General features: G+C 47.9%; 1 protein-coding gene across 2 annotated transcripts in view; it reads right to left on the bottom strand.

Moving 5' to 3' along the window:
- Positions 1-23192, bottom strand: part of PLXNA4 (plexin A4) — a 487488-nt gene that overhangs the window by 112363 nt on the left and 351933 nt on the right. For both annotated transcript variants that reach the window (XM_069586982.1, XM_069586983.1), the window contains exon 5: positions 104-204. In XM_069586982.1, the coding sequence (XP_069443083.1) occupies positions 104-204 (101 nt within the window). The remainder of the gene's footprint in view (positions 1-103; positions 205-23192) is intronic.

The raw sequence follows: 23192 nt of genomic DNA on the forward strand, positions 1-23192 counted from the left end.
GAGAGGTCAAATTGAAGGAGAGCAGCGACAGGGAAGAAGATGAAGAGGAAGAGAATTACCTGGGGATGCAGGAAGCAGGAGGAAAATGCCCAGAGGTACTCACGTGTTGTGGAGCACACACCAGCCACAGTGGGGGTCGCCCGAGCCAAGGCACTCGCTGCAGCTCCGATACTGGCTGCAGGACTCCACGGGGACTCTGGTGAGCTAGGGCAGGACCACAGGAGAGACAGAGGTCAAGATCTTGTAGAACAGCCTGGAGTCTACCAGGAAGTGATGTTATCTCGCCGGGTGTATCATCTAAGACTGTGCGGTAGCAGGAAGGGGCCTAGAACCCCAGACCCAAAAGGGACCTGGAGGGATCGTATTTGAGCAGATGGCCACGTAAGCACTGGTTATTTTCTTAGAAGTCTCTGGGAATAGACGCCAAAGAATTTATATCACATTGTTATCAAAGATATTTATATCCTGTACATTTAAATTCTCCCACCATCCAAACCCTCAAATATCACTATAAACATGGAATTCATCACACATTTCTCTTATCAATGTAATCAACATAGGAGCTTCTTCTTTCTCCATTCATGTTTCTCTTTCACCCCCATTCCCAGACCTTCTCCTTCAGGTTTCATCATTTTTGTGGTTCCAGAGAGCATTGCACCCAAGTCCAGGATCTTCCTCTCTCTCTGTAACAAGGTGTAATCCACTCGCTTCATGCTGCCATTTGCCCACTCTCTCTTTCTCATAATGTTGGCCAACTGGCTCGCAGAGTTGTTCACTCTGGAGCTTTTAAAGAGCAGCTGTTGCTATTTCTCTTCTTACCCACACTCTCTTCATGACTAGAGGCTTCCTCTCCAACCCCAAAACTTTATCTTCACTTTCACCAGCCACTTGTTAATGTAAAATGTTTCACATGACATTTCTGTTTAGCCCAAATGCTTCTATTTCCTGCATCCCCATAAAGATCTTTTGAATTTCTTTGTTCTCCAACATAGCTTTGCCCCAATGTCTTTTGACATGATTTCTCAGGGCCTGTGAGATAGGAGGTACTTAACAATGATACCCAGGATCAAATGGAATTTTAATTTCCTTCCTAGAGCCTTGGTCTTTCTTCTCCACTTTTACCAGTTTCTTCTTTACAAAAAGGTTCTAATCATTCTTTTCCATTTGGGATACCTTTTTATCTCAGTGGAGGACTTCTTACCTAATCTTTCAGCTTGAGCTAAGAGAATTTGATGTGCTTATCCTTTTTTTTTTTTGTATTTTGTTTTAGGGTATAGGCAATTATGGGCTTCCCAGGTGGAGACAGTGGTAAAGAACCTGCCTACCAATGAAGAGACATAAGAGACATAAGAGACTCAGGTTTGATCCCTGGGTTGGGAAGATCCCCCGGAGGAGGGCATGGCAACCCACTCCTGAATTCTTGCCTGGAGAATCCCTTGAACAGAGGAGCCTAGTGGGCTACAGTCCATGGGGTCACAGAGAGTTGGACTCGACTGAAGCAACTTAGCATGCATGTACACATAGGCGATTATATCACAGCATTAACAATGTTGTGATGGTTTCAGGTGAACAGCATAGGAACTCAGCCATACATATACATGAATCCACATATATCCACTTTCCTCTAAACTCCCGTCCCATCCAGGCTGGTTATCCTTTTTAATTTCTTGCCGTCAGACAGTAGACATGGTAAAGGATAAATCACCTGACCTGGCTGAGCCTCTGTGCTTTATGAGCAAATGCAGAGGCTGTGTGTTCCCTGCTGCTTCATGGGGCATCTGCCTCCATAAAATTATGTAGCACTTGGCAGGGGCTACTTGTAACTCACACACAGGCGAACTGGCACCAGAATCTGCTCAATTAGTCTCAGAACTCTTTTGGAATTAATTATTCATTAATTGTTACTTTCCAATCCCATGTGATTTCTTTTTCTTTTCTACTTTAATTTTATTCTCCCCTTTATGTATCTTTCCTGTTTTCTCACATGCCCGTTGGGCAATCTTAACGACCACCATGTGTGTTCACTTCTTCCAAGGTACCTTTTAGCTTCCTGCTCCTGTTCCTATAGATTTGCCCTTGGCCTTGGTGGCCCTTTCTCCACATTCTCAGATGTCTTTTTGCACATTTGGAAGTTTATCTTTCCTTCGATGACCTCTCACGCCATCAGCCTGGGCCATGCCTCGGCTCTGCGTACATACAACCTTCCCATTTTCGTAATTGATCCTGACAATCAGCCTCTTACAAATTACACCCCTGACTCAACACACAGCCAGGAACTGACCTGCTTCTTGCTGCCTCTTTCATTTCCTTACCTACCCATTAAATGGGCATAGACACACTGGTCATGTAAGCATATGAATAACGGTACCCAGACCGAAGCACATGGACTCCTAGGAATGCACAAGTGGTAACGAGATCCACAGCTATTCTTAATATTTCCAAAAGCCCAGTGGAAATTGGATTGTTGCTGTTTTCTGTTTGTGTGCATACTCTGTGATGTATTTACCATATTAAAAATAGGAAATATATTATTACTTAATAAATACAGTTGGTTTAGTAGGCAAAAATCTTTCAAAACTGGATGCCTAGTGATGAAAAAAGTAATAAAGCAGACCAGAGATGATGAAAGTTGGTAACATAAGCACATAATAATGTTGTCATATGTTCCAGCTGCTTGTCTAGCACTCCATATTTCGCACAGGCTTAAAGAGGAAATCACGGCTTGCTCAATCAAAAGCAGTTTCTTGGTCTAAACTTAATTAATATCCTCCTTGATTTCTCCCAGGGACATGATCTGTAATCTGTCTCAGATGGCCATGTCATGGGATTCTGGGGTGTACAACACATGAAGCCAGCTGCTTGCTGAATCTGATCTCCTCCAAAGCCTTTATATTCACATTTCTAAAAACATCTTGCAACCGGTATTTAATAATATCACTACCCGGAATTGTTAAATAGCATCACTGATTCAATGCACATGAGTTTGAGCAAACTCTGGGATATAGTGAAGGACAGGGAAGCCTGGTGTGCTGAAGTTCTTGGGGTTGCCAAGAATCAGACATGACTTAGCGACTGAACACCACCACCACCAACTGGAATTGTAAAGCCTCTCCTCTGTTGATTTTAAACAAGAGTCATTTTCATTTGGTTGGAAAGAGTGTATGAGCCTTTGGAGCTGGGTTCAAATTCTAGTTTCACTATTTACTGGCAATGAGATCTTACTGTCTCTGAGTCCCATTTTTTCCCTTATCTTTCAACATGGAGATAAAGGTCCCCATCAGTTCACAGAGTCCCCATCAATTTTGGACACTACTGAATGACTAGCACTTTCCCTTTCTTTCACTTTGTGAATGATCAAACACATCATGAGTGAAAGTTTTTCTTACTGTCATCTTTGTCATCAATAGTGCTAGTTGCTCAGTCGTGTCCAACCCTTTGCAACCCCATGGACTGCAGCTTGCTAGGCTCCTCCGTCCATGGGATTCTCCAGCCAAGAAGTGGGGTGCCATTTCCTCCTTCAGCGGATCTTCCAGACCCAGGGATTGAACTCAGGTCTCTGGCATTGCAGGCAATTTATTTACCCTCTGAGCCACCAGGGAAGCCCAAGCTTTGGGGAGGGGGGCGTCTAAGTACACAGTAACAGCATGGATCACAAGTCCCTTGAAAGTCTATGATCTGACAGGTTAGGTTAGTAGTTCTAATTCCCCAGCCAGTTACAGAATGGTGAAAGAGATCAGAAGAGCCGATGAGAAAGGAAAGCTGTCATTAATACTCACTCTTTACCGCCCTGTCACTTTACTTCTCCCTCCCCCATCACCCCAAAACTGCCCTGACAGCCTTCCTAGGCCTCATGAACTTGGTCAGGAGTTTAATGCCAGGAAGAACTTTCCTCCTTTAGGAACTGGATCACATCCTTTCCTCCTTGAACTGTGATGTTTGCTCCTAAACCATCCATTGCTTCATTCCGGCCCGGCTTCCTGGATTTATTCTACCATCTATTATATCAGTTAGGAACTTTTTTTTTTTTTTTTTTTTTTTGCTTTTTCATCAGGGCAAACCCTGTAGAAGGAAGTCCTGGGAATTTATTATGCTGCCTAACTTCCTTTCACCTTTTCTTAGAGGTGCTTTCTATCTGTATGTTCAGTCATTTGTTATTACTCTTCTGAACTTTACCTAGGTTTTCTCCATTCTCCTCAAAGAATGGATGCTAAAATGGAGGAACCACCAGGATTCTGACAGTCCACATAGAAGAGCTGCCATTATTTAAAAGCTGAGTGCCTCCTCCCTTCACCTTTGCAGGACTTTCCCAAAGAAAGTCAAGCCCAGAGAAATATCCAAAGTCCCACTTTCAGGCAGTATTCTCCAGCACAACCACCTCTCCAAGGGGGACTCCATAACTCCCAATCTACATCATTGCTTTGCCTCACTCCCCACCCCATGTAATCTGGAGAGCATCAGAAATTTGCCTGACACTTTAAATAGCTTTTGAAAATTAGATTTAGCCCACCATTTATCTGGGTGCCATTCTGTACCCTAATGCCTCTGGTTACTGGCCACACCTTGCTAAGCTGCACAGGTGGTAGACAGATTCGGAGTCACCTTGGTGCTAGGACTCTCTCTCCCCAGATATGTAACTTCTCCACCTGCTCCTGACACCGAACAAAGCCGCCTCTCCCATCCCCCGTCTCCACTCCTCTCCTGACCCTGGAACACAAACCACTCCAGATGCAGAGCCACGATTAATTAAAAGCACCCCACGCTGATTAAAGTCTTCAGCTACAGTGCCAGGCATGCTAATTAACCGAGCGAGGGAATTCAGACCACAGGAAGAGGTGAAAAAAGAAAGTCATGGAGGGGGGCTTCTTTTTGGAGAACAAGTCAGATAGCAACGTGTCATATCTAGAGATGAGTGTACCCTAGTGGCTGATGGTCTCAGAGACCACAGACGAGAGAGGGCTGTCCCCTGGCCGCTGGACTCCAGGAGAGGTGCTGACTTAGGGGCTGCAATTGCCCCCTCATTGATTCTAGAGACAGGAGCACCGCACGCCCCCAGCCACCACCTCTCAGGACCTTTGTGTGTGTCTACACCATGCTGGGAGAGAGTGGGGCTCCTGGGGTGGAAGGTTCTAGTAGGGCAGTCTTCCTGACCCATTCGGTCAGCTTTAGGCAAAAACCTATTGGGCAGTTTGGCAGTTCCTCAAAAAACTAAACTTAGAATTTATCATACTATCTAGTAATTCTACTTCTGGGTACATATTCCCAGAGAATAGAAAGCAGGGACTTGAATTTATACACCAATATTCATAGCAACATTATTCACTATAGCCAGAAGGTAGCCACCCAAGTGCCCATAGACAGATGAAAGGATACTGAAATGGATAAAAAAAAAAAAGAATGGACAAATAAAATGTGGAATATACACACAGTTAAACATGATTCAGCCTCAGCAAGGAAGGAAATTCAGACGACAGCATGGATGAACCTTAAAAACATTATTCTAAGTGAAATAACGTCAGTCACAAAAAGACAAATATTGCACGATGTCACTTATATGAGATCCAGAACAGTCAAATCCATAAAGACAGAAAATAAAAAGTGGTCACCAGGGGCTGAGGGAAGGGAATGGGGAGTTAGTATTTAATAGGCAGTTTGGGCGGAGAAGGCAATGGCACCCCACTCCAGCACTCTTGCCTGGAAAATCCCATGGGTGGAGGAGCCTGGAGGGCTGCAGTCCATGGGGTCGCTAGGAGTTGGACACGACTGAGCGACTTCACTTTCACTTTTCACTTTCATGCATTGGAGAAGGAAATGGCAACCCCCTCCAGTGTTCTTGCCTGGAGACTCCCAGGGACGGGGGAGCCTGGTGGGCTGCCGTCTATGGGGTCGCACAGAGTCAGACACGACTGAAGCGACTTAGCAGCAGCAGCAGCAGCAGCAGCAGCAGGCAGTTTGGGAAGAAGAAACAGCTGCTGGTGAAGAATGGTGGGAACGGCTGCAGCACAAGGGGAATGCACCCGATGCTGCAGACACCTAAAATGGATAAGATGGCAAATTTATGTGAGGCGTATTTTACCATAAAGGGATTGGGGGCAGGAGGAGAAGGGGACGACCGAGGATGAGATGGCTGGGTGGCGTCACTGACTCGATGGACGCGAATCTGAGTGAACTCCGGGAATTGGTGATGGACAGGGAAGCCTGGTGTGCTGCTATTCATGGGGTTGCAAAGAGTTGGACATGACTGAGTGACTGAACTGAACTGAACTGAACTGAAAAACATTTTAAAAACACTATTGGGTGGATATAAGAACACCTATTTCCTGCCTAGGAGCCTGGATCAAGGGGGAGGGGGGAGAAGCTTTCTGTTGGTAGACTGATAATAAATTCATACACATGAAATATTCTGAGATCCTTGAGTGAAAAGATAGGCATCATTATTCAATTTAATCTCAAATGGACAAAAGAGTTTGGGATGAATGTCTCTTATCGTGTATTGTCATGTAAGTGGACCTGTCACTCTCAAGCTCTGCACCTCTGTTTCCTGATTTGGAAAAATAATGTCTTAGTCTTGTTCCATCCAGAACCATGCTTCACATCTCACCCTTTTCAAGAGGCACAGGGGAGAGGTCTGGAATTCATACACTTCCTGTGTGGTCAAATGGCCCCTGGTTTTATCAAATTGTCCTCAAATTCAGCCTCTGCCTCAGCATTTCTCATCCCTAATTATGACCAGGAGCATCTGTGTGTTCATCCCTATCTCCCCTCCATGACCTTCCTGGGAATCACAATGGTTTGCTCTATCCTTTGACCACCAAGGTAAATGTCCCTAAATAATACAGTGTAGTTGTGTCTGCTTTGAAACTATGCTCAACAGAAGCATCATCTCTACTCTTTTATCTGCCCAGCCCCATGAGCAAGACCATGAAGTTACAAAACAATGACCTGGGGTAGGAAGACAAGGAGTGACTGACAGCAGAGCAAAGGAGCCCACACAGGAGTTCAGTTCACGACCTTGGTCTTTATCAGCTTCTTCACTCGAGTCAATAGACTCTATTCTCTGCTGGGCCTGGGGCCTGGGTGTGCTCAGGGCAGTTGGAGGAATTTTCACAGTTGCCTTGAGTTCTGGCCCCTACAGCCCAGCCCCTGTCTGGTTTCCCTGATATTCTGAAAGATGCTTTCCTCCGGCAATAGGGTCCCACTCTGCCTGTTCCCCTTAACATTCCAAAGGGTGCCTGCTGTTCTGCTGATTACATTCAGGGATGTTCCATACATAGAGCATCCAGCCTGTGTGTGCACCTCTAATTTGTTTAAGCATTTGACATTCTGGTCTAAATGTGAGTTATTGCTCCATCTCTCCTCTTATAATTGGATGCTAATGCTGCAGCAGATACACTGAGCCTGATGGTGGGAGTTAATTTAAATGTTCAAAAGGCTTCGCAATTTCCCAATTTCCTTCAAAATTGTCAAAAAAGAAAAAAATGAGGCAAGATGATGCATTAAGAAACCCCGAGAGGCTGCTGCGAGCTGTCCACCTGTGGGGATCCTGTGCCTGGTACTCACCGTCCCCTGTGCTGTTCCGTCTCCGGTCCCCAAGCAAAGGAAGGAGAGTTGGGAAAAGTCCGTCCTTGTGTAGAAAATTATTAACTCAGCAATGCGTACGGGTGTTAGCATCATGGTCTCAGGAAAGCCTCTCTACGTACCTCCTTTGGTGGCCTGTGATTGCCTCTCCAGCCTTTTTTCTGCTGCCGTGGGGCTATGAAGGGGTTTTGCAGAGCCCTGTCTCCCCTTGATGGCCTCTAAGCCCCTCACCGCCAGGACATGAACCTGTTGTGGCTGAGCACTGGCCCAGGAAGCTGTGTTTATTTCCTGTCGCTCCAGGTGCCTGGAACACAGTCACTCATATCCTCTTTGCTCGGAAAGTGAAAGTCGCTCAGTCGCATCCACGTCTGACTCTTTGCAACCCCATGGACTATACATTCCATGGAATTCTCCAGGCCAGAATACTGGAGTGGGTAGCCTTTCCCTTCTCCAGGGGATCTTCCCAACCCAGGGATCGAACCCAGGTCTCCTGAATTTCAGGCAGATTCTTTACCAGCTGAGCCACCAGAGAAGCCAAGTACCTTTGTTCAGAGGTGGCAGGTATTTCTCCACTTGGCAGACTGGCAAGAGAGGATGGGGTCCAAAGGCTGGTCACAGGCTCTGGCAGATTGTGTTATGAGGCCCAACTCTTTGCTCCCCTAAAGTAGCCTCTGACACCCCCACGCTTATTCCTACCTGACCTCATGGTGAATGGAGAGGTGGAGTGTTCTTCCCACCCTTTGACCTTGGTCTTGGCCTCAGGACTGAATCTGATCCAGGGGATGGCAGCAAGCACAGAGCAAAGGTTTGAGATATGTCCATGTGCTTGGTCTTGCCCTCCATGCTTCTGCCACTGCCATGAAAAGAGCTTCCCCAGGTAGCTGCTTCCTCTTCTGCAAAATGAACCCATGTGGAGAGACCTGAACCCAACCCCCAGAAAGGAAAGGAATCCAGCTGCTGTGGCAGCTTCAGGCAGAACTGCCTCACTTAGCCTAGATCAGCTGATGTGCAAAGGATCTGCAGGTCTGTGAGAATGAGAATCAGTGCTTACTATTGTATGCTACTGAATCTGGGGGTGGTTTGTTACACAGCGTTTTGGGGACAATAGCTAACTGATACACAGGTCCGATACGCAGAAAGAAAGTCACACCTGGGTGCAAAGGTGTGAAGGGGAGAGGGGAGAGGCTGAACGAGGAGGGGTAAGGTGGCAATGTGGTACAGGTAGTTTCAATCCTGAGCACCAGACAGGTCTACATAAACACTCAGGTTATATGCATCTGGTACCATGTGGGAGAGATTATTAAAAACTGGGACCAACTTGACAAATGAATCTTCCTAGTATCTCCTGTGCTGACCAAACTCTCTATGACCATAGATCTGTAGACCTCAGGGAGGCACGGGCCCTGAGAAAAATGGCTGAAAAGACTCTGGACAGAGACTCTGGCTCTTCAGAGGTGGAGAGCTGACTGGAAGCACGGATGCTTGCAGGACCCTCTGTTCTGACCTCCTGCTGGCTCCAGCGCCAGGAAATGATTTTATCCACTTGGCAGTAATAAAGGCTCCTCAGGAATAATTTGCCTTGAACTTTGCAATTTCTTCTGCTTGCCTTCTGGCTGCGGGCTCATTCAGCAGGGGCCTCACTTTCTTGAGAGCAGACTGATGCCCGGGATCAAGGGCGCCACCACCCCTGTCCCCACCTGCCTCTAGGCAGGGGGTTCTGGGGTCCAGTTTGTACATAAATACTCATATCTAGCAAGGATGACAGCCCCAGAGCATGAGGCTTGGGGGGCTGAGGTCCCAAGCTCTCATCCCTTCTGGGTGTCTGGATGACCTTGGACAAACCCTCTCCCTTCCTTATGTCTCTCTGGTCTCCTTTTCAGATCGGAGGACTCAGGCCTCCTCTACCTCAGAGAATCCGTCACAAAATACTACTAATACAAATAGTCTGGGAAGCTCTTTGCAAATAAAAAGTAGCAGATGTTGTGGAGGGCTGCAATTTGCTGCTATTAATAAGTATAAATGCCTAATAGGAAGCCAGTTTGCTCTGGGAACTCGGACAGCCAAGGAGCGAGCTTGACGCCGGAATCATCAACATATGCTGCTCCTCATTAGCAAACGGCAGTAGCTGGGCCAGAAGCGCTCCGCGCGATTTCTGCAGCCTTGAGAAATTACCCCACCCTCGCGCCTCCTGGTGTGGGCTGTGCCACAATGGCCTAGCTTCTCTTCAGCCAGATCCCTCACCAAGCGAGGAGCCAGCCCTTTCCCTGTTGCACAGATGGAAAAGCCACAACCCAGAGAGGCTGAGCAGCTTGCCCAAGGTCACAGAGCAGGGCGGCGGCCAAGGTGGAAACTGAAAGGAAGCCGGGGCAGCCTGCATCTGGCCAGCACACACCCACTGTTTGCACACAGTTCAGGGGACTGAGAAACCACTAGTCTCTCCACCGAACCCAGGTTCCAGGGTTGAGAATTCCATAGCACTGGAGGCTGCTGACTGTAAAAGAGGAAGGTTTGGCTGAATTCAGGGGCCGAGGGGCCTCTTCACGGGGGCGAAGAGGTCTGTCATTGACTAAGAACCCTAAAGAGAGGCTGACAGCAGGTCTCAGCAAACCCTCCTTTTCCAGGCAGGTCCCTCGGCTCCTTTTAAGCATGGTTGGAGAGGATAACAAAGTTTGGAATCGTTTCTCTCAGAGTCAAGTAGAAGCAGAGATTTGGGGGAAAGGCAAACCTGGATTTGAATCCTGGATCCGCCACTTCCTGTGTGACTTGGACAATTTACTTAACCTCTCTGAGTCTCCTTTCCCTTATCTAGGGATGACAGGGAGCACCCTGAAGGGTTGTTTTGGGGATGCATTGCGATGACAGATACAAACAAGTTAGTGCAATGCCAAGAACAACTCTTCCAGCATCCTTCTCAGGTGAAACGCCCCCCTGAGGGGTGGTGTGAAGTCATCTTCAGCCCACCACGCTTGGCACTCAGCTCAGGCACAGCAAATGAGACTCAGTGAGTAAGAGAGTGAAGGCTTCCATGCACAAATGAATGAAGAAATAAACTTGGTTCCTGTCAAGCTCCTACATATCCCAAGGACCCCATGGAGATCAACAACTTGACAGTCTTGGCTACCCTCCCCCCAAATCTATAATTTCTGGATTATTGCCACCAGTTTGTTGCTTTGGGTAAAGGTCAAATTCTTGGCCCTCTCTGGGCTCTCATTCACAATGAGCTCAGGAGACCCTGCAAGGTGGGCCAGTCTGGTGCGTCTGATAGAGGAGATGGTCAGTCAGCACACCCACATCCTGCCCAGAAAGACCCCACACCCATGTGAGTAAGAAGGTACCCAGGATTGGAGGAGTGTTTCACAGGGTTAAGAGCAGAAGGGGGGGTGTTCTTGTTTTGTCTCTAAGTCATGTGTGACTCTTTGTGACCCCATGGACTGCAGCACGCCAAGATTCCCTGTCCTTCACTATCTCCCAGAGCTTGCTCAAACTCAGGTCCATTGAGGCGGTAATGTCATCCAATAATGTCCTCCTCTATCGCCCCTTCTCCTCCTATCTTCAGTCTTTCCCAGCATCAGGGTCTTTTCCAATGAGTCGGCTCTGAGCATCAGGTAGCCAAAGAATGGGGACAGCTAGAAACAATCTAGCTTCCAGTCCCCGCATTTTTTCAGGTGAAGCTCAGCTGCTGCAGGGTTTGTCCAGGGCCACATGGCTACCAACATTACCCTTTGACACCCAACCCCTAGATACAGGCTCCTGCCCAAGGTATCTGCTCATGACCCAGCCCTAGGGTCAGGGATGAAGGAGAAGGCAGAGCCCCGGACCCACACCCAGGGAGAGAGGAATGTGAACCTCTCTCCCCTCCCCACCCCTGAGCCCAGCAGGTGGGAAGGAGCCTTTGTCCTGGGATCGAAGTGCTACTCGGGGTCCAGCCATCTTTCATTGAGCTCCGCTGACAGAGCCCCATCCAAGCAGGGAATGGAGACCTGCTGGTGTGAGTTTCCCAAACTCAGCCTGCTCAAGGGGGCCCTTTGTTCCCGCAGGCAAGAAGGGGATGGAGGAGGGGCTGGCACGGTGACACCTTTATCCAGGCCTGGTTGCTGAGCCAAGCGAATTCTGAGGCATATGCCGAGACCCTCTGGCTCCCTGGCACAGCTCTTTGTGGGAAGTGGCAGGGCAGGCCTCCTCCACCCAGCACCCAGCCTTCACTCTAACTGCCTTCTGCTGAGGGCAGTGCTGGTAGCATCTCCAGCAAAGGTCTGACTGTTCAGGCCCAAGAGTGGCTGTGGGCAAATCACACACGGATGCGAATGAGTGCCCAGTGGCCCAAGCGTGTATGCCCAGACACGTGTGCCTGGTAACAGGGGTGGTGTTTGCACGCATCTACGGGCAGAGGTTCTCTGGGCCACGGGAGCAGGTTTGCAAACCAGTATGGCTGTTCCTGCAGAACCCCTTTCTGGTGAGGTGGCTCCTTTGGACAGCAGACTAACATCTTCCTTCAAAACCAGGAATTTGACCCTGGGAAAAATCATGGTGTCCAGATGAAAGGAAACTGATACCCTTCATCAGGGAGCCTTTGAGGTCCCATCACCATAGCGTCCCTTCTCACACAGCCAGGTGCTACTGGCTTAGGAAGGAGACAGAGACCACAGATGCCCCAGAGAAACCTAGATCCCCTTTCTCCACTCTCACTGCCCGCCTCTGTGTAGCCAAGGAACTCTCACAGACCTCCATGAGCTCCCCTTGTGAGGGCAGGAGTCCGTTTGCTGCTGGGGGAAGTGGAGGGGGTCCTCTGATGTCTGAGCCATCCTTGGATGTGCATCATCTTTGCCCACACGGGCAAATGTGACCTTTTCATTAAGAGATGCTGCCCTGAGGGCGTTTTCCAGAGTTCTTCAAATATGAAAGGACAGCAGCTAAAATGCCAGCATTTTCAAGGGGTTTTATGCTTTATACACTGTCAGTGGGGGGGGGGGGGGTTAGATTAGTAAAACCTTTTTGAGGAGTCATTTTGTAGTTATTACCAAAATCTAAAATGACCCAGCAAGTCTTCCTCTTAGAATCTTTCTTCCAGAAATACTAGCACCTGCATATAGGTGCAAGGCTTCTCTGGTGGCTCAGGCGGTAAAGAACCCACCTGCAATGTGGGAGCCCTGGCTTCTATCTCGGGTTGGGAGGATCCCTTGGAGAAGGAAATGGTAACCCACTCCAGTACTCTTGCCTGGAGAATCCCCATGGACGGAGGGAGCCTGGTGGGCTGCAGTCCATGGGGTCGCAAAGAGTCGGACAGGACTGAACGACTGAACACACACGCCGTTGCAGGGCTGTGGACAATCACTGTGGCTTCGTATGTGACAACGACTATTCGGAAAGGCCCTAAAATGTTCATTCTTAGGGGACTGGTAAAGTAAATCGTGCGACGTCCATACTCTGAGAAAAGGTATGTTTGCGTCATTCACATGGAAAGATATTCACGACCCATCTTTGAGTTAAAAAAGCAAGTGACATAAACAACAAGGATTTACTGTATAGCACAGGAAACTATGCATTATTTTGTAATAAATGAGAACAGAAAAGAATCAATAAAGGAATATATACACACACATATGTATATATGAAGCACTTTGTTGCACACCTGAGACTAACACAGCTACATGAGCACGCTAAATAGCTTCAGTCCTGTCCAACTCTTGTGACCCATGGACTGTAGCCCGCCAGGCTCCTGTGCCCATGGGATTCTCCGGGCAAGAATACTGGAGTGGGTTGCCATTTCCTCCTTCAGGGGATCTTCCTGACCCAGGGATCGAATCCTTCTCTTTTATGTCTCCTGAATTGGCAGGTGAGTTCTTTACCACTAGTGCCACCTGAGAAGCCCCCAAATCAACTATACTTCAATTTATAAAAACAAGTTACAGGAAAAGTATATTAAGACTCAATATTTACTTTTAAGAGACAACTCTGTATTTCTAATACAGACATATTTTTGGGCAGAGAATTACATCTGGAGTGATAGTAAAACTGCTAACAGAGGTCAGCTCTGGAAAGTCTGCATTTTCCACAGACAGGGCATAACTAAAAAATTTTCAGCTTAGCAAATTATAATAATTTTCGAAAGATGTTTTAAACGTTAGTCTTTTAAACCCAACTAATTAGCTCCAATGGCAACCCACTCTCATATGCTAGTAAAGTAATGCTCAAAATTCTCCAAGCCAGGCTTCAGCAATACGTGAACCGTGAACTTCCTGATGTTCAGGCTGGTTTTAGAAAAGGCAGGAACCAGAGATCAAATTGCCAACATCCGCTGGATCATGGAAAAACCAAGAGAGTTCCAAAAAAACATCTATTTCTGCTTTATTGACTATGCCAAAGCCTTTGACTGTGTGTGTGGATCACAATAAACTGTGGAAAATTCTGAGAGAGATGGGAATACCAGACCACCTGACCTGCCTCTTGAGAAATCTGTATGCAGGTCAGGAAGCAACAGTTAGAACTGGACATGGAACAACAGACTGGTTCCAAATAGGAGAAGGAGTACGTCAAGGCTGTATATTGTCACCCTGCTTATTTAAGTTCTATGCAGAGTACATCACGAGAAGCGCTGGGCTGGAAGAAACACAAGCTGGAATCAAGATTGCTGGGAGAAATATCAATAACCTCAGATATGCAGATGACACCACCCTTATGGCAGACAGTGAAGAGGAACTAAAAAGCCTCTTGATGAAAGCGAAAGAGGAGAGTGAAAAAGTTGGCTTAAAGCTCAACATTCAGAAAATGAAGATCATGGCATCTGGTCCCATCACTTCATGGGAAATAGATGGGGAAACAGTGGAAACAGTGTCAGACTTTATTTTTGGGGGCTCCAAAATGACTGCAGATGGTGACTGCAGCCATGAAATTAAAAGACGCTTACTCCTTGGAAGAAAAGTTATGACCAACCTAGATAGCATATTCAAAAGCAGAGACATTACTTTGCCGACTAAGGTCCGTCTAGTCAAGGCTATGGTTTTTCCAGTAGTCATGTATGGATGTGAGAGTTGGACTGTGAAGAAGGCTGAGTGCCTAAGAATTGATGCTTTTGAACTGTGGTGTTGGAGAAGACTTGTGAGTCCCTTGGACTGCAAGGAGATCCAACCAGTCCATTCTGAAGGAGATCAACCCTGGGATTTCTTTGGAAGGAATGATGCTAAAGCTGAAACTCCAGTACTTTGGCCACCTCATGTGAAGAGTTGACTCATTGGAAAAGACTCTGATGCTGGAAGGGATTGGGGGCAGGAGGAGAAGGGGATGACAGAGGATGAGATGGCTGGATGGCATCACTGACTCGATGGACGTGAGTCTGAGTGAACTCCGGGAGTTGGTGATGGACAGGGAGGCCTGGCATGCTGCGATTCATGGGGTTGCAAAAAGTTGGACATGACTGAGCAACTGAACTGAACTGAACTGAACTAGCTCCACATATATTTTAGGGTCAAAGTCACTATTTTTTCTTTATACTTGTTGATTTCTCACATTTAGGAACTATGAAAAGGATCCAGAACTGATGGGTCTGTACCTTTTGGCTATCTCACAATAACCAGCACCTAGACATCTATGTACCCTGAGTCATAGACGAGTCTTCTCCTTGGAACATTTGCTAGCTCATATTGAGTGCAGGGGGCATTTCTGAGAAGGTAGCTGGTCACTGAGCAAGCTCATATGCTCACCCAGAAGACCCCCATATGAAAACTACTTCATTCCCACTCAACACAGAGAGGACGCCATTGCTCCATGGGTATACTGAGCAAGGGACACTTCTGCCTGTGGTCCCCATGCGTTCAGACTCCATCACACACTTCCATTTGGGTCAGCTTATCTTCCATGAAGAGGCATCCTGATGTGGCGGAGCATCTCAGGTTTAGGGATCCTGAGACCTGGGCCCTAGCCTCTGACTAGCCTCTAACTTGCTGTGAGATTGTGGTCAAGGGTCCTTGCTTCTCAAGGGTCCTTGCTCCTCAGGGGTCCTTGCTTCTCAGGCTCTCAGTTTCCAGACATGTAGATCCCTATTGTCCTTTCAGGACGGAAGATTCCATCAGAGTTAAAGGCTAGAAAAGCCTCCAGGAATTTCATTCCAGTATCTTTCCCCATTTTATTCCATCCTGACAACTTTGAATAATAGGCAGGTTCAGAGCTGCCTCTTCTCTAGTTCTTATGATCTTGAAACAGTTCAGTTCAGTTCAGTCACTCAGTCATGTCCGACTATTTGTGACCCCATGAATCGCAGCATGCCAGGCCTCCCTGTCCATCACCAACTCCCAGAGTTCACTCAGACTCACGTCCATCGAGTCAGTGATGCCATCCAGCCATCTCATCCTCTGTCGTCCCCTTCTCCTCCTGCCCCCAATCCCTCCCAGCATCAGAGTCTTTTCCAATGAGTCAACTCTTCGCATGAGGTGGCCAAAGTACTGGAGTTTCAGCTTTAGCATCATTCCTTCCAAAGAAATCCCAGGGTTGATCTTCTTCAGAATGGATTGATTGGAGCTCCTTGCAGTCCAACGGACTCGCAAGAGTCTTCTCCAACACCACAGTTCAAAAGCATCAATTCTTAGGCACTCAGCCTTCTTCACAGTCCAACTCTCACATCCATACATGACTACTGGAAAAACCATAGCCTTGACTAGACGGACCTTAGTCGGCAAAGTAATGTCTCTGCTTTTGAATATGCTATCTAGGTTGGTCATAACTTTTCTTCCAAGGAGTAAGCGTCTTTTAATTTCATGGCTGCAGTCACCATCTGCAGTCATTTTGGAGCCCCCAAAAATAAAGTCTGACACTGTTTCCACTGTTTCCCCATCTATTTCCCATGAAGTGATGGGACCAGATGCCATGATCTTCATTTTCTGAATGTTGAGCTTTAAGCCAACTTTTTCACTCTCCTCTTTCGCTTTCATCAAGAGGCTTTTTAGTTCCTCTTCACTGTCTGCCATAAGGGTGGTGTCATCTGCATATCTGAGGTTATTGATATTTCTCCCAGCAATCTTGATTCCAGCTTGTGTTTCTTCCAGCCCAGCGCTTCTCGTGATGTACTCTGCATAGAACTTAAATAAGCAGGGTGACAATATACAGCCTTGACATACTCCTTCTCCTATTTGGAACCAGTCTGTTGTTCCATGTCCAGTTCTAACTGTTGCTTCCTGACCTGCATACAGATTTCTCAAGAGGCAGGTCAGGTGGTCTGGTATTCCCATCTCTCTCAGAATTTTCCACAATTTATTGTGATCCACACAGTCAAAGGCTTTGGCATAGTCAATAAAGCAGAAATAGATGTTTTTTTGGAACTCTCTTGGTTTTTCCATGATCCAGCGGATGTTGGCAATTTGATTTCTGGTTCCTCTGCCTTTTCTAAAACCAGCTTGAACATCAGGAAGTTCACGGTTCATGTATTGCTGAAGCCTGCGCTGAATCCGGCACACTAAATGTGGCTGAGAGGAGCTACCCCACGTCTGAGGTCAGGGGCAGAAGCTGGGAGGACCCCATGCCCAAAGGGCAGCTGCCAAGAGGAGTTACCCCACGTCTAAGGTCAGGGGCAGTGGCAGAGGGTGCCAGGCTGTGACGGCGCAGGAATGGCCAAGAGGAGCTACCCTGCGCCCGAGGCCAGGGGTGGCGGCCAGGCGGAGTAACCCCACGTCCAAGGAGTGGTGGCTGCGCGGGCGCAGGAGGGCCTAGAGGAGCTATCCCATGTTGAAGGTCAGGAAGGGCGGCTGTGAGGAGATACCCTTTGTTCAAGATAAGGAGCAGTGGCTGTGCTTTGCTGGAACAGCGGTGAAGAGATACCCCACGTCCAAGGTAAGAGAAACCCAAGTAAGATGGTAAGTGTTGCAAGAGGGCATCAGAGGGAAGACACACTGAAATCATACTCACAGGAAACTAGTCAATCTAATCACACTAGGACCACAGCCTTGTCTAACTCAACGAAACTAAGCCATGCCTGCGGGGCAACCCAAGACGGGCCGGTCATGGTGGAGAGGTCTAACAGAATGTGGTCCACGGGAGAAGGGAATGGAAAACCACTTCAGTATTCTTGCCTTGAGAACCCCATGAACAGTATGAAAAGGCAATATGATAGGACACTGAAAGAGGAACTCCCCAGGTCAGTAGGTGCCCAACATGGTACTGGAGATCAGTGGAGAAATAACTTCAGAAAGAATGAAGGGATGGAGCCAAAGCAAAAACAATACCCAGCTGTGGATGTGACTGGTGATAGAAGCAAGATCTGATGCTGTAAAGAGCAATACTGCATAGGAACCTGGAATGTCAGGTCCATGAATCAAGGCAAATTGGAAGTGGTCAAACAAGAGATGGCAAGGGTGAACGTCGACATTCTAGGAATCAGTGAACTAAAATGGACTGGAATGGGTGAATTTAACTCAGATGACCATTATATCTACTACTGCGGGCAGGAATCCCTCAGAAGAAATGGAGTAGCCATCATGGACAACAAAAGAGTCCGAAATGCAGTACTTGGGTGCAATCTCAAAAACGACAGAATGATCTCTGTTTGTCTCCAAGGCAAACCATTCAATATCACAGCAATCCAAGTCTATGCCCCAACCAGTAATGCTGAAGAAGCTGAAGTTGAATGGTTCTATGAAGACCTATAAGACCTTTTAGAACTAACACCCCAAAAGATGTCCTTTTCATTATAGGGGACTAGAATGCAAAAGTAGGAAGTCAAGAAACACCTGGAGTAACAGGCAAATTTGGCCTTGGAACATGGAATGAAGCAGGGCAAAGACTAATAGAGTTTTGCCAAGAAAATGCACTGGTCATAGCAAACACTCTCTTCCAACAACACAAGAGAAGACTCTACACATGGACATCACCAGATGGTCAACACCGAAATCAGATTGATGATATTCTTTGCAGCCAAAGATGGAGAAGCTCTATACAGTCAACAAAAATAAGACCAGGACCTGACTGTGGCTCAGATCATGAACTCCTTATTACCAAATTCAGACTTAAATTGAAGAAAGTAGGGAAAACCGCTAGACCATTCAGGTATGACCTAAATCAAATTCCTTAAGATTATACACTGGAAGTGAGAGATAGATTTAAGGGCCTAGATCTGATAGATAGAGTGCCTAATGAACTATGGACGGAGGCTCGTGACATTGTACAGGAGACAGGGATCAAGACTATCCCCATGGAAAAGAAATGCAAAAAGGCAAAATGGCTGTCTGGGAAGGCCTTACAAATGGCTGTGAAAAGAAGAGAGGCGAAAAACAAAGGAGAAAAGGAAAGATATAAGCATCTGAATGCAGAGTTCCAAAGAATAGCAAGAAGAGATAAGAAAGCCTTCTTCAGCGATCAGTGCAAAGAAATAGAGGAAAACAACAGAATGGGAAAGACTAGAGATCTCTTCAAGAAAATTAGAGATACCAAGGGAACATTTCATGCAAAGATGGGCTCGAAAAAGGACAGAAATGGTATGGACCTAACAGAAGCAGAAGATATTAAGAAGAGGTGGCAAGAATACACAGAAGAACTGTACAAAAAAGATCTTCATGACCCAGATATCATGATGGTGTGATCACTCACCTAGAGCCAGACATCCTGGAATGTGAAGTCAAATGGGCCTTAGAAAGCATCACTATGAACAAAGCTAGTGGAGGTGATGGAATTCCAGTTGAGCTGTTTCAAATCCTGAAAGATGATGCTGTGAAAGTGCTGCACTCAATATGCCAGCAAATTTGGAAAACTCAGCAGTGGCCACAGGACTGGAAAAGGTCAGTTTTCATTCCAATTCCAAAGAAAGGCAATACCAAAGAACGCTCAAACTTCTGCACAATTGCACTCATCTCACATGCTAGTAAAGTAATGCTCAGAATTCTCCACGCCAGGCTTGAAGCAGTTAGATGACATCAACCTGAAATATACGTTGCATTATTGTTGTTGTTTAGTTGCTAAGTCATGTCTGACCCTTTGTGACCCCATGGATGGTGGCCCGCCAAGCTCCTCTGTCCATGGGATTTCTCAGACAAGAATACTGGAGTGGGTTGCCATTTCCTTCTCCATGGGATCTTCCCGACCCAGGGACTGAACCCACATCACCTGCATTGACAGGTGGATTCTTTACCACTGAGCCACCAGGGAAGCTACTTTGCCTTATTACCAGAAAGAAAACGACTGCAGCTTGTGATCATCAACTGGAAAAGCACCAGTGTTTATTATTGCCATTTCTACCTATTAGTAACATAGACAACTATGGGGTGAGTAAGGGGCCTCAGTGCTCAGGAGTGGTGGCTGCGCCAAATCCAGCCTGATAGGATGGGAAAGCACAGGCTTTCGGACCCTGATTTAGGCTCAAATCCTGGCTTGGCCACCTGTCAAATGAGTGACCTGGGAACAGTTACTTTATGTCTCTGAGCCTCAATTTCCTCGTGCATAATGGAAATAATATTTCTGCTGTTAGATGACAGTTAGATCCCAGCACGCAGTAAGCACTTAGCAACATCATCCTCACAAGCTTCACGTATTCGAGGCAGCAGAGCCGGGGAAGTAAGGCAGGGTCTCTCACTGGCATCTGCCAGGAGCTGACCCTGTTGGACTATAGCTGTGGGTCAGCTGGTTTCCATTAGGAGGTTCATTGTCCAGGGGTGGGTAGGGTTGGGGCGGGGTGGGTAGCTCATTCATTTCACATTGCGTGCAGCTGGGGACTCTGATGTACATCAGACTAAGACTTGGAGTAGATCTCTGCTTCTGAAATGAGAAGCGTCTGGTCAGGACTATATTTAGATGGGGACTCAGCGAGGTCAGATATAATTGCTGTCCCGGGATGGGGGTGGGAGGAGGAGGTGTCTGATTCTGGCCTGTGGGTGCCCATTCTCAGAGGACACATGGCTGGGGGATGGCCCGGAGCCTCAGCCACTCTGTTCCTGTCCACCCAGGGCTCTATTACAGGAACCAGTGGCCCTCAACATCCAAATGCCACTGCCAACAACAGATGAGCTCGGTAGGTGGAGCACCTGTGGGAGGAGTCTAGGAGTGGAGAGCCCCTCGGGGCAGGGGGTTACCCGGGGAGCCAGTGGTGCAGCCGTTAGGACCTGGGCTTTGCACGTGAGGAATTGCCACTCTGACCCTAGCTCTGCCACTCAATAGCTTGGCACTTCACATTTTCCAGTTTTGCAAAGGTTATGCCGATTAAATAACGCAATACATGTAGAACACTCCACACAGGTCCTGGAGCGTCCATACCAAATAAGTGGCCGCTATGGGGACGGTGATGACAAGCATGGCCGGCCCACCTTTAGGGTTTGCTTCTCCTAGTGAAACAGACAACGTTCTCCTAAACGTAAAGTTTAGCTTTGAAGGTTTCCAGATGTGCCTTTGTAACAGTGGAACATTTCTGCCCTTGGTTACTTTATAAGCAGTGTGGGGAAGGAGATTGAACTTTAGAGATATTGTGCTGGGACTTCAGGATCTGTCTTATTCCTGATGCCTCCAACTTCACTGAGGGAGCCCTGTGGTTCTGGGGTTTGGTTCTACAGCCAGCTCAGAACTTTCCAGCCAGGCCCCTGACTCCTCCTTTCCTCTCTCTTGCTTTTCTGATAGCCTTTCCTCTGCCTTTGAAGAGCAGATGGCAGGAAGAGGAGGAAAAACATCCCAATGAATCAACTGTACTGCACACAGCACCCAGGAAAAGTGAGATGAAGCTAGGCAGACCTTCTAACTCTTACAGGAAACGAGGTCAGGGTTCTCTGCGGCATCCGTGCATTCAGTTTCTCCCCTGACCTCTGCACAAAGGTGGACTCAAAACTTGGCTGTGGGGCTGGGACAGGACACCGAGCTGGCTCTTGGCCAAGCAAAGTGGCCGTGCTGTGTGCTGGCATGTGGGTCTGGTGGTTGGCAGGGCACGTCTGGCAGGGCCGGGTTGGGCAGCGAAGCCCAGCGTGGTGGTGTTGGCACAGCATCCAGCAGATGCTGCTGTGACAGGGACATGAGGATGAGGGCTCCAGACACGATTAGACACAGGGTGTTTGCTGAGTTTGCAAACGAACCCGCAAGCCCGCAGGACTGACGCAGCCGCCAGGAAACAAAATGTGACCATTTAGGGCAGGTAGCGTGCCGTGAGCGGAATCCCCATTTACAAAAAGCTTTTCTCCTCCATTAAGCTTGCTTGGGATGCTGCTGTGAATGTAGCCTAACCTGGAGGGGAGTCTGGGGGGTGTGGGGAGCTGCTTTTGGTTCTAAGACTTCCTTGGCAAGCTCCCTATGGCACCATTTGCTGAGGGTAGACATCCTCCATAAAGCTTTCCCTCAACAAGAGAAGCAGGGTACGTGATACGTGCTTGGGAGGAAGGGCAGGCAGGGAGGTGGGGTCTAGGCCAAGTGGCTCAAACTGAGATGTACATTTCAATCACACCTGGACCAAGCTCAGACCAGGAAAATCAGAATTTCCAGAAGCCGAGCGTCTGTGTTTTTCTCAAAGCATTATATTCCTTCCCTTATCCGTCACCAAGGACCCAGATGATGGGCTGGGTTTGGGACACTTGGCTTTGGCCATGGGAGAAGGGGAGCTGGGAACTAAGGATGACGTATTTCTGCCCTGGAGTCTGAGAGATGTAGATGATCAAAGGCTCCCGGGGCACAGAGACAGGCAGACTGGGCATCACATAACACTAGACCCTTGCACTTGGCTTTGCAATTTACAAAGCAATCCCATTGCATGACTGTGTGTGGCCCCTATTGCATCCTGGCGAGACAGCCAGGTCAGCAATGACAGTCTCCACTTTACAGCTGAGGTTGGAGGAGGTTAAGTGACTTGTTCAAGGTTGCATAGCCAGGGAGTGGTAGAGCTGGGCTTTCAGAGTCCATGACCTCCAGGACTGGTCAACCTCCCTTCTCCACTGGAATTCCCTCTCTTGCAGGTGCCAAGTAGCTGTAGCTCCCTCATGAGGAATAGCATCAACTGCCCGAGCCAGCTCCAAACATCATGGAAATGGATGAAGGCAGAATCGGGTTGGAAGGTCTCATTTAAATATCTCTGAGAATTGCTCTCTGGCCGCCTTGCTTCCATGGCAAGATCTGTGTCAACAGACAAGACTCACATGTCCAAATAAGGCTTCTCTCATCTCAGTCTGGGCGGGATGCGAGACCATAGCTCAGTGTGCCACGGTGTCACCCTGGCAGAAGCGGGAGGGTATGATGTGCCTGACGTCGGGAGACTTTACCAATTATGGAACTGTTTCACTGCCTCCGGGGATTGCAGACTTCAGAACTGGCTCATGTCCTGGGGCAGCTGCTCCCCAAAGGCTCAGTTGTAAATCCACGTCCTGTCTGAGGGCCCAGGGGTGTGGTCTGGGGGGCATGGAGCAGCCTGAACCCGCAGACTGGCCAACAAGCTGAACTCCACTCTGCTGGCAGCATGGCAGGACCGGGCGAGCAGCCTATTCTCATCTGGAGTCGCTCTCAGTTGCTCAGTTGTGGTCCTAGAGATCCAAAGGAACACTGGACTGGTTTTCCTAGACTGGGCTCTGAGCGATCTTCCCCAGCTGTGCTGGGGAATAAGTCTGATCCTGCAGGTTCTCTATAGATGGTGTGGTCTGGGAGGGTCCATCCTGGTCTTCTGTGCTGCTCAGCTGGTCCTG

The sequence above is a fragment of the Ovis canadensis genome, chromosome 4, assembly GCF_042477335.2.
Source record: "Ovis canadensis isolate MfBH-ARS-UI-01 breed Bighorn chromosome 4, ARS-UI_OviCan_v2, whole genome shotgun sequence".
NCBI classification, from domain to species: domain Eukaryota; kingdom Metazoa; phylum Chordata; class Mammalia; order Artiodactyla; family Bovidae; genus Ovis; species Ovis canadensis.